The sequence below is a fragment of the Rhea pennata genome, chromosome 2 (genome assembly GCF_028389875.1).
Source record: "Rhea pennata isolate bPtePen1 chromosome 2, bPtePen1.pri, whole genome shotgun sequence".
Lineage (NCBI taxonomy): Eukaryota > Metazoa > Chordata > Aves > Rheiformes > Rheidae > Rhea > Rhea pennata.
The window spans coordinates 32,682,629-32,698,571 of NC_084664.1; the positions used below are offsets into that span (position 1 = coordinate 32,682,629).

The following is a 15,943-nucleotide window of genomic DNA, read 5'->3' on the forward strand; positions in this document are numbered from 1 at the left end:
TCAAAAGGCAGGCAATCGTGAAAGAAAAACTTCAGTTTAATGAGAAACATTGATAATCTGCAGTATTAATTTGATTTACCCAACTCTTGAGGCTAATTGACACAACTGCTTCTTTTTCCCTGAAAAAGGGGAAGTTTTTGTAGTTTCATATCAACAACAGTATCATAGCTTTCATTTCCTTGATTTTATGAGTTCAGTATCTTAATGATATTTGTAAAAAGACACAAACTGACATTTTTCAGAGTGAAGAATACTGGACCTTAGCGTCTACGGGAATGAAGTCGATAACAATAAATAAAAATACACTCTGTAGTTGTCATATTCTCTGCTCAACTCCTTTGTTAAAGATAGTCAGTCTATGCAACAATTACTTTATCTATTTCTCTGAAACCAATTCCTTATATCATAAATACCTACACATAATAGGAAGAGTTGAGAAAATGAGGATGCAAAGGAAAACATGTTGCTAATTAACATATATGGCTCACTGATTTTTTCAGGTATAGGATGTTTAATACTTTACAGAAGGAAATGTTATTCTCAAGCCACTGTGAAAAGAATCTTTTGAACTGTGCTTAAAGTTGAATTTTCTCCTTTCTGCCAGTGATATGAAGATAATAGCAAATAATCATAAAAATTAATATAAAACTCTACTATGACAGCAAATCCCAGGAGTTACATAATAAAAAGCTAATATAAAAAAACTAAGTTTATCTCCTATTAAGCTGTTTTGTGCACTTCAATAATTAGTTTTTCCTTTAAAAAAAGTTTTCTTCAAAGGAAGAACAAAAAATAAAACAAAAATTCACCATTTTTAAAGGTATGCTTCATGACAGTATCATGTCATCTAGTATTATAGCCTAGCGGTTAGACCATTCACAAAAATTAGGAGACTTGCCCAATTGAGGTTCATCCCAGCTGAATAAAATTCAAATCCATCCGAAGTAGCCATGGAAGAAAATTTTAACCATCACTCCCTAACAGAAATTATGAAAGCACTCTCCATTCCTGCTTCCCAGGTAAAGATGCAAAAATCATAATGGCAGAAAGAATAAGCAAAGTTTGTAGTAGAGCGCGCTACATTTTTTACCCAGACCATTACAGTTCTTCTGTTGCCTTCTTTTTTTTTAATTAAATGACTAAGTTAAAATAGAAATAGTTGTTTTAGTCATCTGGAAGGATTGGCTGATACACTAGAGGACTGTGCTGCCATTCAGAGATGGGCAGAGAGGAACCTCACAAAGTTCAACAAAGGCAAGTGCAGAGTCCTGCACCCAGGGAGGAGTAACCCTAGGCACCAGTACAGGCTGGGGGCTGACCTCCTGGACAGCAGCTCTGCAGAGAAGGACCTGCGAGTCCTGATGGACAACAAGTTAACCGTGAGCCAGCAATGTGCCCTTTTAGATAAGGCCAATGGTATCCTGGGTTGCATTAGGGAAAGCATTGCTGGGAGGTCGAGGGAGGTGATCCTCCTCCCCACTACTCAGCCCTGGTGAGGATACATCTGGAATATTGTGTCCAGTTCCAAGCTCCCCAGTACGAGAGAGACATGAAGCTACTGCAGCAAGTTCAACAGAGGGCTACAAAGATCATTAAGGGACAGGAGCATCTCTTACAAGGAAAGGCTGTGAGAGCTAGGCCTGTTCAGCCTAGAGAAGACTAAGAGGGGATCTCACCAAGGTACACAAATATCTTAAGGGAAGATGTCAAGATGATGGGGCCAGACTCTTTTCAGTGGGGCCTAGCAATAGGATGAGAGGGTACAAACTGAAATGCAGGAAGTTCCATCTGAACGTGAGAAAAAAACTTCTATACTGTGAATCTACTGTGAGAGCACTGGAACACGTTATCCAGAGAGGTTGTGGATTCTCCTTCCTTGGAGATATTCAAAACTGTCTGGGCAAAATTCCTGGGAACATGCTCTATGTGACTCTGCTCGAGCAGGGGGGTTGGACTAGATGATCTCCAGAGGTCTCTTTCAACCTTAACCATTCTGTGACTCTATTTGGTGCTTTTGAGACCGTATCTGAGTACTTCTTGCAGTTTGGGCCTCCCTAGTATAAGACACTAACAAACTGGGTGAATCCAGCAGAAAACCACTGAGATGGTAAGAGAAAATTTGGCTTGCTCAGCCCAAAAACTACGGATGCGCACACACACACACACACTTAGTAGTCATAGAAAAAATTAGGCCAGACTCCTCTCAGCAGTGTCTGTTGCCCTCTCATCCTTTCACCATGTAAGAGGAAGCAAGGAAAATGTCAATTAGATATTAAGAAAAACATTTCCCCAGTAAATGTAGAAAACCACTGGAACAGTTTTCCAGAGAGTTTGTGGAATCTTCATTCTCAGAGGCACTCAAAACTCAACTGGACTAGGCTCTAGACAACATAATTAACTAATCTGATAGGTGGTTAGATCAGGGGAGACCATGCAGACTTCTTTCAACCTAAATTATTCTAAGATTCCAAGTCAAAAGACTACTTTTCATCTGCTGGGCCTCAGTAGTAGCTGGAGATAGTAAATAAAGAACTAAAGAGTATGTTTTGTTACCCGCCATGTGAGTATCATGCTCTGCAATGAGAACAATGGGACTATACAATAAGTGATGCAAGGCAAATAACCATGACAGAATCTGTCCCATAAAAGGTTAAATAGGAAAACAGACAATAAAGATTCTGTGTCAGATACATTTTCTTCTCAGAAAAATACTGAAAGTAGTTGCTGCGTGCAACCAATGTACAAGTAAATTTTGTTGCTGAACTACACAGGAAGTTTGCACTACAGATCGAGGAAGTCACCTGCTTTAGATTTATTGTCACATTATTAGAAATCACAACCCATTAGAGGAAATTTACTGTCAAAGACAGATGAAGTGATCTGAGCTGTTTCTAGACTCTTTAATATGCTTATGAATCAAAAAAATAATGAAAAATATCTCATGACAACAGCTATTGAGAAAGAACAATGTTCCACAAACCAAAACAATGAAATGAGATATTTTAAAGCAGCAGGGACATTCTTTGGCACCTGAATTCACACTAGTTTTGTCAGTCATTAGAGACGTACAGTCATTTTCAAAAAAAGGATGATGTTAAAAAAAAACAAACAAACAGGTTGAAGATGTCTTAAACTTTCTAGAGTTATTGAATAATAAATGACTCTAAAATGAGATTGTTGCTAGCCAGGTAAAATTATTAAACAACACCATTTTATTGAAAATTGTTACAAATGTTAATAGTATTAACAGACTCTGATACATATCTTCATGCATCTACCCGTTAGGATTAGATCTCTAAGCATCAAGGAGATGGTCATTATCTTTATTTTAAGAAACAACAGCACACAAAGGTTAAAGAGGCAAAACACCCTACTCAAACTCACTTAATAGACAATGGCAGAGGCAGCAACAGAATCCAAATCAAGGCCGCAGGGAAGTAAAGGAGTTTTGGTTGTTCGGTTTTTTAGGTTCTTTTGCTTCCCTTCCCTTCCCTTGCCCCACTAGTTAGAACAGAGCTTCTATTCTCTAGATTTTGGGACAGATGCCTTTCTTGTTTTAGCTATAAACCCAAATAAACATGCAGAACTGCTATCAGACTCAATACACACTTTTATGGAGATTTACTCCTGTGACATGGTCTCCAAATACAAGAATGGATTTAAGACTTTATTAGTTCCAGTCATTACCAGATACCAACTGAACTAAAATCCATTAAAAATCAGTAAATCTCTCCACACTTAAACTCTAGACTCAGACCTATATTGCTACTTTTTATTTCCAAAAACAGTTCCTGCTTCTTTTGTTACTATACATGAAAGTTGCATTTACAGTACTGCAAGAAGAAATAACCAAATTGTAATGGGAATTCTTCAAAATAACCCGTTGATGAAGACCTAGCCTCCCTCCCTAACTCTGAAGGATTATCACCTATTCTAGTAGACCCTACTATCTTCTTTTTATACGGCCCAGCACTGAATGCTGCAAAGCATTCAGTTGACCTTAACCCATGCTTGGATCTTTAATGGGTTTTCAACTTCAAGACAGTAAAACTACTACTACCAATCTGCATGAAGAATGCTGACTAGATGGTGGGGGTTAGAAGAGCCTAAGCAACTAAGCATTTATAGAAAGAAAGTTGGCCTTAATGCTATAAAAAATCATTGTATATTTAAAATTTTGAAACTTGGAAGAGAAAAGCACAGGTTTTGCAATTTAAGACAGTTTTACATTTTCACAGTTAGATGAAGTTTAGCTGGCATGCTACTATTATTCATTTAAAATAAACATATAAAAATAGAGATTAATACCGCCTTTACCTTCCAGAGGTCAGCTGTTCCTTCAATAAGTTTGGCATTTACTTTACAGTATTTCAGAGCCAGATGCAAACATTCAGTTCCATAATCCAGGTCATAGTCAGTACACTGTTGTAATTAAAAAAGAATAAATATTTTTACTCTTAAAAAATACTTTTAATAAAACATTTCTTTCATTAATCAAATTTTACTTCTCAATAGTACTGTCCAAGATAGTGCATGTTGTAGGTTCAGAATGGATCAGAAATAAAACCCTTCCAAAATGCTTATACTCAATTCTAGCTTCTCAGCAAAATGTTGAGATTAAACAGTTTAAAACTATAAATTAAAGTGCTGCCAGCATCTTGCTACACCTTTATGAGCCTAACTAAATCAATAAGCAGCTAAATTTATGAAAAATTGTTGGTAGAGCTGAGGCCTCACTAAAGGAAATCAAGCTAGTGAAAAACATTGTTTTGTATTCTAAATAGCAGAAGTATGGTATTTTCTTTAAATGCTTTGTCTGTTTTGGCTTTTTTCAGCATCAAAAAAGGATTATATTACCTGAGAATTTCCATATTCCCTATATGTTTCCCCTACATTTTTCTCCAATTATTTACACAAAACCCAGCAATGTTCCATGCTGCACCATGAGCTTCCCAGGTTAAACACACACACAGTTTTTCCACCCTCAGTCAGCTAGAAAAGGCATTCTCTCAAAATGCCCTGTCTAAGCAGTTTTGTCTCCTATAGTTAGTGATAATATGAATTCTAATACTGGAAGGCTAATCAGGGAGCAGAACCCGTTTTGAGCCAAAATACAGTTAGATCCCAAAGCAGGAATGGGGGCTTATCAGAGATTACTACCTCAAAATGCATTGGCCTGCTTAAGATAGGCAAATTCTAGTCCATTTTGATACTGCTAAGTTATCAGCTCAGAAGCATGAATTACATGTAATTAGGAATGAGAACTTAAGTCAGAGACTTTCATAAGAATGGATGTACTTGGTAAGACCACAGGTTACCTAGTCCAATGTCCAGGTCTGGACAGCAATGGAAGTAAGCAATGGATAGTCTAAGATATGGAACCACATACGACATGGGCAATCATATCTTGTTATAGGAGTTTCTTGGACTGACATAAAGCTAACATTCTGGCTTAGGGAACCCCCAAATTAAGAAGTACCCAAAGGATAAGCTGAACCAGAATTGAACATCTTAACAGTCCTTAATGAATTACATGAATCCTGAATTTACCCAGTTCCTTTCTGAGTAGAGATAGGCTTTTAGCACCTGCATCATGGAGTGTCACAGTTTAAACTACATATTGCAATACAAAATCTCCTTTATTGTCTTTGTTTCAAAACTGACGTTAACTCTTTTTCTCTCTTATCCTTTGCTGTTTTGATGGAAAGGGGAGAGCAAAAACTCCTCCCCTGCCCTTCTCAGGGCTTCTCTGCATCTTTCCTCAGTTATCTCTTTCCATGGATAGAGCAAGAAGAAAATTCTTAGTTTCTACTCATTTTATAATGCATCAGTAAAATTCAAGAAAATTCGTAAGTATTATACATCTGACTTATTAATATACAGAGAAGTCTTAGAAAAATCATAGTTGTCATTTTTATATTAAACTTTTACTTTTTTAGATTGCAGTCATGACAATCAAGACTACCCTTTTATACAACCCATTCAGAAAGAAAATTAAAGCTTTACACTTCTCCTCAGCAGTTTTTAATAGTTTTGAGTACCCAACAAAATAAAAACAAGATGATAAAAAAAGCCTAAGAAGTACAGAGGACTTCTTTCAGAATAGCGAAGAAAATTATACAAGAACTAAAGAAGAACTAAATATATCAAGTATAGAGACTCAGAGATGAATCACCCATGAAACTAGCAATGTCCTAGCAACTTTTGAAATAAAATATTTATTACTAAAATATTTTCTGAGAAAATTCTTCAGATAGAATGCAAATTATTTGCTACTAACATCCATAACATGCACATTAAAATAAAATAGATTTTTCTTTTGCCTTAGAATGGAAAAGAAAGTTCCAAGAAATTTTACCTTTGAAATATCTTACTTTAATTTTCATCAAAACTAATTTGTAATTTTAAATATATAGGTAACAAATGGTACTAGGACAAGATAAAGCAATTCCAATTTTTTAGCAAGGTATTAATTACACATAATTACTAGGGAGTGGAAGAGTTCCATAAATGGGATGAAGCATCTTGACGGTATTGCTGACTTCAAGGGATGAAATATGATACAAAGCAAAAGTAATAATTAAAAACATATTTCACTAACACTTGTGCATCATGACATTTATCACTCTAATTATCTGTAATTGTTTAAACCTAAACATTGTCACAGTGTTCTGCAAGCTGAATACATTGATGTCAGATGGGAACAATGAAATGAAAGCATCAACTCAAGACCAGTTTGGTTTATATACAGTATCTATTATGCTAAACAGCTCTACATAAGTGAATTTTAAAATCCATATACAAGGTGCAGAATTTGAAGCCTCTGCTATTTCTCTAAGAAACTCAATTAAAGAAATTAAGCATTATAAAGCAATGCCTATAATAAAAAATGCTAATTATCTATAAGCAAAATTCTTACTGACCTAGGCATCCCAAATCCTCTGTATTTATTTAATCCAGAGCCACTTTATAACAATCTGTTTAAAACTTATTTCTGAAGTCTTGCTTTGATTTAAAGACTTTGTAACATAAAGTTTGACACAGAACAGTTAACCATCCTTGTCATGCACAAATAACTTAGTGAAACAATAGACATGGTTTAAGTTTCAAACCACAGATTCGAAATGGTGGAAACAGATGGAAACACTGGTACAAAGCATATCCACAACAGAAAGAAAATAGATTAGCTTGTTAAATGACACAAAGAAATATGTTATACAAAAAATGCCTTTGAACTGCTGGATTTTCAAAGGCATTCTAATAGACATTTGGGGGGGAAACTGATTTTTTTTTTCTTTTTTTAAGAATGAATGCTCGAATAAAGTACTGCAATGAGATCCAGATATTAGCATCGTATCAATTTTTCTTTCCCAACCCCCTGGATTAGCTTCAAAATATTTGATAACAAATATTTCCTAAGAAGCAAGCTATACTGTGATTGCCTGGCATAAAACATGGAAAAGGGGGTGGGCATTAAAGAAAAGAGCAGCTATGCAGACTGTATCTGCTTACTACTTACCAAAAGCCCATAGCTAATCTGTTTCCAATATAATACTTCAAACAAAAGGAGAAAGGAGCAGTATTTGCCATTAAAATTAACAATTGCTTTCACCGTTAACGTGCTATTTTACTGTATCTTTTATCATTAAAAGATTTTGAATTGATATTTGGGATCTAATAAATCAGAATAAAGGCAGGTATAATAAAAATTTTCATTACAGCATTGTCATTTTCTCATTGATTCATCATCACAAGTTATCATGCTTACAAAATAAGAAAATAAATCAATATTCTTTAAGTATTCCCTTAAAGAAAATCTTCAGATTTTCTCCTTTACAGAAGTACTTTTACAGCCCTTATAGAACATCTTTTACACTTCCATAATTATTGCATATGTGATCTTCAGTACTTTTTCCCTTTGTTGACAGCAAGTAACTCCATTTTACTCTCCCATACAAACAATAGCAATTCTATAGCAATATATGGTTTGCAATTAAAATGCATAACCAATTAACAACAGCTGGGTTTATGTTTTTTTCCAGTGGCTTGCAAATCAAGAGTTTCCACTGCTAAAGTGCCAGAGTACATGATAAACAGCCTGTTATGCAGCAGCAAGAACATTCTACCAAGCCTTAAAAAGCAGCAGACAAGCTCTTGCCAAATCTACAAGTTTTTCTTACCATATTTTGTAATATTTTTTGCCATATTCATTACCACAGAATCCAAAAAAGTATCAGTGCTGATGTTAAAGTAGCTTTAATAATGGACTTGCAACTAGCACAGCAACACACAACAGGTAAATGAGAAATGACAGAATCAGCAAATGGGAGGAAGAAAAAGGTGAACCAGGAAGCAACGACATCACCGTAAACTAGAATAAGCTAATCTCTGAAGCAATTTCTACTGAAGTTAGATTTTAAAACTGCCACTATATACATCCAGATGCAGTAGTGGTTCACACGGATAAAGATACATCAATTTACAGAGTAAACACAGAGTGAAAAGAGCGGGTTTTGGTTTGGGGTTTTTTGGGGGGACAGGGGAATGGAGTTACAGATCTGTAACCTATATCCCAGAGTTTTCCACAACAACAACTCCAAGTGCTCTCCGCAAACATGCCACAATTTCCTTGTGCTCTTCCTTAGATCCGCATATCACCTCCCAACTGTCCATTTGGTATTCACTTTGTTTCCAAGTCCACTGAATACCCATTAAACAACTTCTGCATTAGCTGGTTCCAAAATCCCCTACACTAAAAGGTCTGTCACCAAGAAAAACAGAGCACAAAAGCTGAACTCACATTTCGGCAGCACAGCTGAAAGCCTAAGAGCCTGAAGGCTCTAATTTAGGTACCAGTGTAGGCATTCATTTAGGTTTCCTTTCTGCTCCCAGCTGCTGATTTTCAGAAACGATGTACTGACTGTACACCGACTTAATATCACTGATGTCTCTACTCCTCTGTCAATTGTGATTTAATACTGAACAATGAGTAATTTTGCTTCTCCTGTTTCTGTAATAAACTTTCTGGGTCAGTGATTGCAGTCCATGCTGCCATCAGCAGCGGCCACAATCTATACTGTTGCTGTTGACATGTTAGCTTCAAAGTAAAGCTTGCTATGCATTTTATTCCTCTTAGTCATCTTGGAAAGCAGTTTATAATCTGCCAAGACTGACAATTACTGTTAACTGCACATAATTTGCTGCTAGGCAGTAGAAGTAGTAGCCCCATAGGCAAAAAAATGCTGAGCACAAAGCACTCAGTGTGGCAACATGAAATCTGCTTTCCTTATCACTATTTAAAGTTTCATCTATCATCAAGGTAGGGTAATACTCCACTGGTGTATCTGTATCTCTTTATGTATGTGTGTGTATATATTTTTTCCTCTCCTTTATTTTTAACACAAAGAAAAAATTTGCTTGAAGAACTCACTATCACAATATGTAAAAGCAAAAGCTCAGTGAAAATCATAAATGCATATGGATGCTGAGAACATAAATATTTAAATACAATAAAGTTTGCACTTACGAGCATAAATTAAACACAATCATTTGCCAGATCTAGAAATAAACTTTTCATATGGATATTTCTACGCATTTTGGACAAGTTGCTGCAATTTTCTTCAAAGTAAATGTTATAAAATAGAATAGCATACCAGTTTCTGTAACTAGAAGATATGATCTAGGACAAATGAGCTAGATTTAAAACACAAACAAAATCAAAAAGAAACCAACTTATTTTCAGGATCCCATTCTACCAAAACTACTGAGAAAAACTGTCATCTGTTTTGATGTAGATTCAGCTTGGAATAACTAAACATCCCCCTGAAATAAGGAGCTATCCAATTAGCAAAAATGTTCACTTTGTTAGCAATTATTATCTAGCTCTGACCTCAAAATGAAATGAGATGAATTATAATCCCAAGATTAGATCCCAACATAAGGCTATGAAAGCCCCGGCAACGTTTGGAGTCACTCTGGATAAAAGAAAGAGATCCAGTTTTAGAATCCTCCTGAGAAAGTGCAAGAGCCATCCTTCACTATGACAGTATTTTTATCATTAAAGCTTAATCTTTAAGTCTTAACCTTATTCTAGCTGCTACTGCTTCAGTCTGGAAAGAGAAGGTGCCAAACAAACCAATCACCCTGTAAAAGCTGTACCTGAGTTTAACTTTACATCAGAATCCTAAAAATATTATCATTCTATAAGTCTTCAGTTCTTTGTGAAGACTGGATGGGGAGCCCTAACTCCTACCTAGCCAGACTAACCCATAATTCAGCCCTTCCAGTGAAAAAGGTCTGTTATGTCCTCTTAGGCAATTCACGTTGAAGAGGAAAAGTGCAGCATTGCTCTTTAACAAAAACTGAGTACAGAGTAACTGGAGGCACTGAGCTGAGCAGTATCAGTATGCACAAACAAGAAATGTCGAGAGGTGTCTACATTAGCAATTTCATGTGCAGGAGGAACTCTTTCTCAAGTATTTCCTGCATCTATAGGCAGAATCGTACAAAATGCACTTGACTGTACCACGGAGAGTTTCAAGTGATTTCCCTTTTGGTGGGATCATGGTGGAAGTCGCATACAAGGGCACCAGCTAAAGCACATCATTTGCAAAGTGGACATAAGGTCCCCTGGCAGCCAGGGCTCTACATATGCATTCCATGTACCTGACCAGCAACTGGCATGAATTTCCTTGCTGCTAAAGTCACAGTATGGACATGCGATCCTGGAACAGTAATAGTTCACACACGCAAAAAAACTTCAATTATTCTCTCTTTGTGCCACATCAATCAGTAACGTAGACAACAGAAATAACCTACCCCAATGTAGAAAACTACAGATTAACATTATTCTAAGAAAGTGTAAAGAAGTGATCATTTAGTCTCCCAGTATTATTCTAAGTATACCAGGTTCTAAAAATTAAGCAGTGACCAAAACATTAAGATCAGGGTGAGAGGCGGACGTAAGCCAAATTCAGGCCAAGCTAAAGTGCATGTCTTTCTTTTGCATTTTTTAAAATACAAAAGATTATTCATTCTTGGAACAATTTACCTAGAGAATCACTTCTTGAAATTATGCAAGATCATAAACAGTCCTTTTCCTTTGGAAATATTAAACTGTCGGTAGCCCACAGATGAAAAGTTCTAGCATCATTACTTTGTATTCTTCTCTGCACTCAAAACGAGCAGCAGATCACAATTTAGATGGGTGGTCTCCTATCCACTGCAGTGATTCTCATTCAGTACTTGGCTTATCTGACTCTGTGCCAAACTGGTGATTAGTGTGGATACAGTACACTTCAGCACTCACTCGCATTAATCCTGTGACACTTGTAACAACATTCTCATAATCCAGTCTAATCTCCAATTTGAATAATTGCAGCATGTTTCCCCACATACCCCCTCCAAATTATATCTGAGCACAAAATTCCTTTTCACTGCTACAGAGATTTCATATCTCACAAAGACTGTGGTAGCTTTGCACTACTGCATTAAACAGTACCAAGAGCCTGTATGCGAATTCGCAAAGTGCTTGAGATCCTGCAGGATAAGGAGTGCCATAAAATGGAAGTAATTATCCCATTAACAACAACAAAAAAAACTTTATTTTTTCTTATGCAAGGCATCTGAATTTCTCCAAGCATTCTTGTGGTAGAAAATAATTAGAGCAAGGTGGGGATTCATACAATATTCTGGCTCTACCATTGTGCCAAAGAACTAATCAAGTACAGAGCTATCTAAACTAGTACAGTTTTTTCAACAGACCACCAATTTAGCTTCAGGTTTCAAATAAATTGAAACATTAACGAACAAAATATGAATATATTTATCTTGAAAATAATTCTGATTTTTAGTATTTTTAAGAATAGAAGGAAACTCCCCCAAAACAAACTACTTATTAGTCTAAAGTTCAGGACCGAGCTGTTGGGATAAAAAGATGCTAAATGGAATAACTGTAAAATCTCTTTGGAAAGCACATCACAACTACAACCTGAAGACTACAGAAATTAAGACATTCATTTAGGCAAGACTGATGAGCCATATTTAAATGGGTAGTGTGTGTCAGCCTGAAGTTGAATGGAGAAAGACAAATTAATATTCTCTCCAAAACTGAATTATTACAAATTAACTCCATTACAATCTGGAATCAAAGCCAAAAAATTACCAATTTTTCAGCAGAAACGGAATGGAACAGCAGTCAGTCTCTACTGAAATTCAGAAAGAATAATCTTTTTTAACGGGTCTAAAAACAGAGACAAAATCCAAGCAGAAATAAACTACAATAATAAAAGGGATGCTATTAATAAAACATGACCTTCTCCTGTACAAAGAAATCATATACTACGAGCGACACAAGTTTTCCTGTCAAACGATCAGATCTAAAATCCTAATTACTCATGAACAAATTAGCAGAAAGGCCTTCCTCCATTATGTTATTTCATATGCTTGAATTACACAATGAAAAACTTAAATAATCCCCATCTTGATACTACCATACAGCTAATTAAAATCTGTATTATTATACCATCTGACATCAAAGGAACTGGAATTGGAATTTCAGTAGTTAAAATAACCTATATTTCTTTATTATTCAACCAAGTAGGCTGAATAGCATCAACCAAGTAGGTAATTACATTAAATCTGTAACTGCCTATTACATTTGTAGGCAGTTGGATTTATGCTACTTTTATAATGCTTTATCAGGAAAGGGATTGGCTTGCCTGTCTTCGTACATTTCATACAAGTAGAAGCTTACTACTACTCATTCTGGCTAGCTCTTGACTAATTCCTAGGATACTTTCGGATTCAGTTTTCCAGAATGCGGCTGATGAGAAGGAAAACCTATAGACATAAAATGTCCTCCAGTGTTAGGAAAAACAACAATGATATCATATGGCATATGTTTAGAAGACTTGAACATGTAATTACAAAGCAAAATACAGAGTTTAGCAAAGTGGGTGACAAAAGTTGGAGTGGGAGGAAGGAAGTGGACTTCCATATATTCATCTGTGTATATGTTTTTTATACATACATACATATATACACACATGTACACACATACACTACATATACAGAAGTTGCAAAACATATTTGAAGAGAATGATCTAAGCTAATCATCCTTACAAGATAATACATTTCTGAATAAAATATGTCTGTCGTTTTTAAAAAAAACATTGAAGGCAGAGGAACATAACTCAATAAAGTTTACAATAGAATCTACCTATTTTACCAACTTTTTGCCATGTCAATAGTTATCTTTTTTTAGTGTTTTCACACTAAACACTGTTTTACACTGCAGAAAACAAACAGCTCTGACTCTTACCTCCAATTCATCAGTGAATGGCAACAAGCAAAGTTCTAAATATCTTTTTTTCTTCCAGTGAAGGTCTAAATGAGCCAAATTCTAAGCTGTTCAGCCTTGCCACAACTTAGAAGCCTTGGCATACACAAAGTTTAACATTTAGTGAATGGAAGAAAGAAAAAGTTAATGTGCCTTTGAGATTCATATATCTCTAATCTGAGGAGGGAGGCGTGAAGTCCTTTTTTAGGATTCCACTATTAGACTTAACTGTCAATTTCTGCTTCACCTACATTTTGACTGTTGATTCTTTTTTTGATCCGGCCCTTGCTCTCAAAGTTACCAAGGTTTTAGTCAATTTGTCCACTACTGTTCATTTAATCCCCAATTGCTCCTGGCAATGCTAATTTGACAGACATTGATTTCTTTAACAAAGAACAAACACATAAAAAAAAATCCCCAAATCAGTCTAGACATTATGCCTCGAAGGAGTTGCCTGACCTATGCCAAAATATTACTAAATTGCTACTGCTGACTCCACTTCCCACTGCAGAGAATACTAAAACATTTCCAGTAATCGCAGTAATGCTCTGCACTTTCAAAAAGCACCTCAGAAGTTTACAAAATCCACATGGAATACACTCCCTATTATTTACGTACAGAAAAAGACAATATTTTGAGCAAATACTTCTACAAAGGACTTAATAGCCAACTTCGTTTCTTATTCTGGCAAAATCTTCGCTGAACATTCTCAGGCATTTTTTAAATGAAAATAATTTTGGAAATCCATTATTTAAAAAAAAAAAAAAACAAAAAACAAAAACACACTTCCTTTTCTTCTACTGAAGACATGGTTAGACACTTTGCAGAATCTCTTCTCCCCATCACAACCTCATCTGGAGACATCTTGTAATGATTTTTGGGGAATGGAAGAACATCTGCCTCACAGAATTTAGTATAAAAGTATTTTCATGATTCTCCTTGACACACTTAATGACAAGATACAAAGTATTATGCTTATATTATATTATAGCATATATAATATTACAGCATATATAGCATATTATACTATATACTTATATATTATAGCAGCTCTCTCCTATGCAGGCAGATGCAGTAACCTCCCATAAGCAAGTGTGATTCCTTACTAACCAAAACATGGGTAATGCTGAGTAGGAACAGAGGATATATAAATTCAGTGTAGTTCCAAAACATACTAGTGTCTAAACAGATTAGGCAGAACCCTTAAGGTCAGTTTGCTCCTTATTAATTATAAGGAGCTTATAGACACACATCAGAAAGACACCTCTAACAATGTTAAAGTTTATCCTCCTGTAAGACATAATCCTGATTCCTGCTTTTTCTTTTTAACTCCAGCTTCATTGTTCTGATTTGCTAAAGACAAAGATTAAAATTGTCTTCCAAAATCTGCAAAAGGTCTACTACCAACATGATCAAACTAACTACATATTCAATACACCATAAAATAAGCTGTAGATTTTGTGCTAAATTCTCCCAGATGAAGATGATCTTAAGACTGATCAGCATTTTCCATGCTGTCCACAGAAGGGTATTCTACAACAATTCTTCATATGTCTCACCTCTTCCTCAGCTGTGTTCATCTCTCTTCTTGCCCAAATGGGTCAAATTGGTGAACAATTCTATCCTATCCCCAACACTGATACTGACAACTCTTTAACTATCATATCATGTGCCCTAGGCTTTTTGTTGACATCACCTTCATAGGAGTCATTCAGGGTCTTCCACATAATATTCCCCTTCTGTTTTCATTTTCAGCTGTTTCTCTGCCAGTTCAGGACAGGTAAAGCTCTTTCATTGTTCCTATTGCCCTCTCCGCCTTGACAAATATATTTTAAATGCATAATGCTTTAAGTTTGGTTATTACAGCCTTTATACGTTCTGGTTGTCTTACTTTGTACATTAATGTGACATGATATAACAAGATGTTTTGTATTATTAAAGACAAAAGATCTCTGTGCATTCCTCAGTATGTCAGAGTCAGGTATTAGAGAAATTGGTCTCAGTCTACTCTGATGAAAGGAAAAAGGTAGTCTGCTTGACTTCCTGACATGCTAATTCCTTTTAAGATACTGCTCCAGGGAATGCTTGACTTCTAGCAAGAGAATTCTTTCCCTCCTCCCACCCCCCTCCACTCTCTCTCAGGCTTTCAGGATCACACTTTGCATAGTCTCCTATTTAATTTTAAAAGCTGAAAAGAAACATGAAACTATCTTAAGCAAAAATAAACATGTCTGGTCTAAAAAAAAAATCATTCTTTATTTGCTATCTTTGGAAAGGGTAGATTTTCAATTAACACTTGAAGTTTCCTGATTTCCCTAAGGGATGATATGAACAGAAAAAATATGCTTCCAAAAATCAGGAATTATAAAAAAAAAAAAAAAAAGACATAACTACATGTTTTTGTCCCAGGTAAGTTAAAACAGAAATAAATCATAAGTTCTGCAATTTTACAACCTTTCCACTGGTTTTATTTAAAAATCAGAAATATAAGAAAAGTTTAACTTATCTATTATGAATATTTATTGAAATTTAATGAAACATTCATTACATTGTGCTGGAAATAAGAACTCACAAGTAAGGACAGACTAGAATTAGGATCACTGA

At 35.5% G+C, this 15,943-nt stretch overlaps 1 protein-coding gene across 1 annotated transcript in view; it reads right to left on the minus strand.

Moving 5' to 3' along the window:
* CRPPA (CDP-L-ribitol pyrophosphorylase A) overlaps nt 1-15,943 on the minus strand; it is a 118,952-nt gene that overhangs the window by 71,995 nt on the left and 31,014 nt on the right. The window contains exon 4 of the mRNA XM_062569187.1: nt 4,318-4,422. Within this exon, the coding sequence (XP_062425171.1) occupies nt 4,318-4,422 (105 nt within the window). The remainder of the gene's footprint in view (nt 1-4,317; nt 4,423-15,943) is intronic.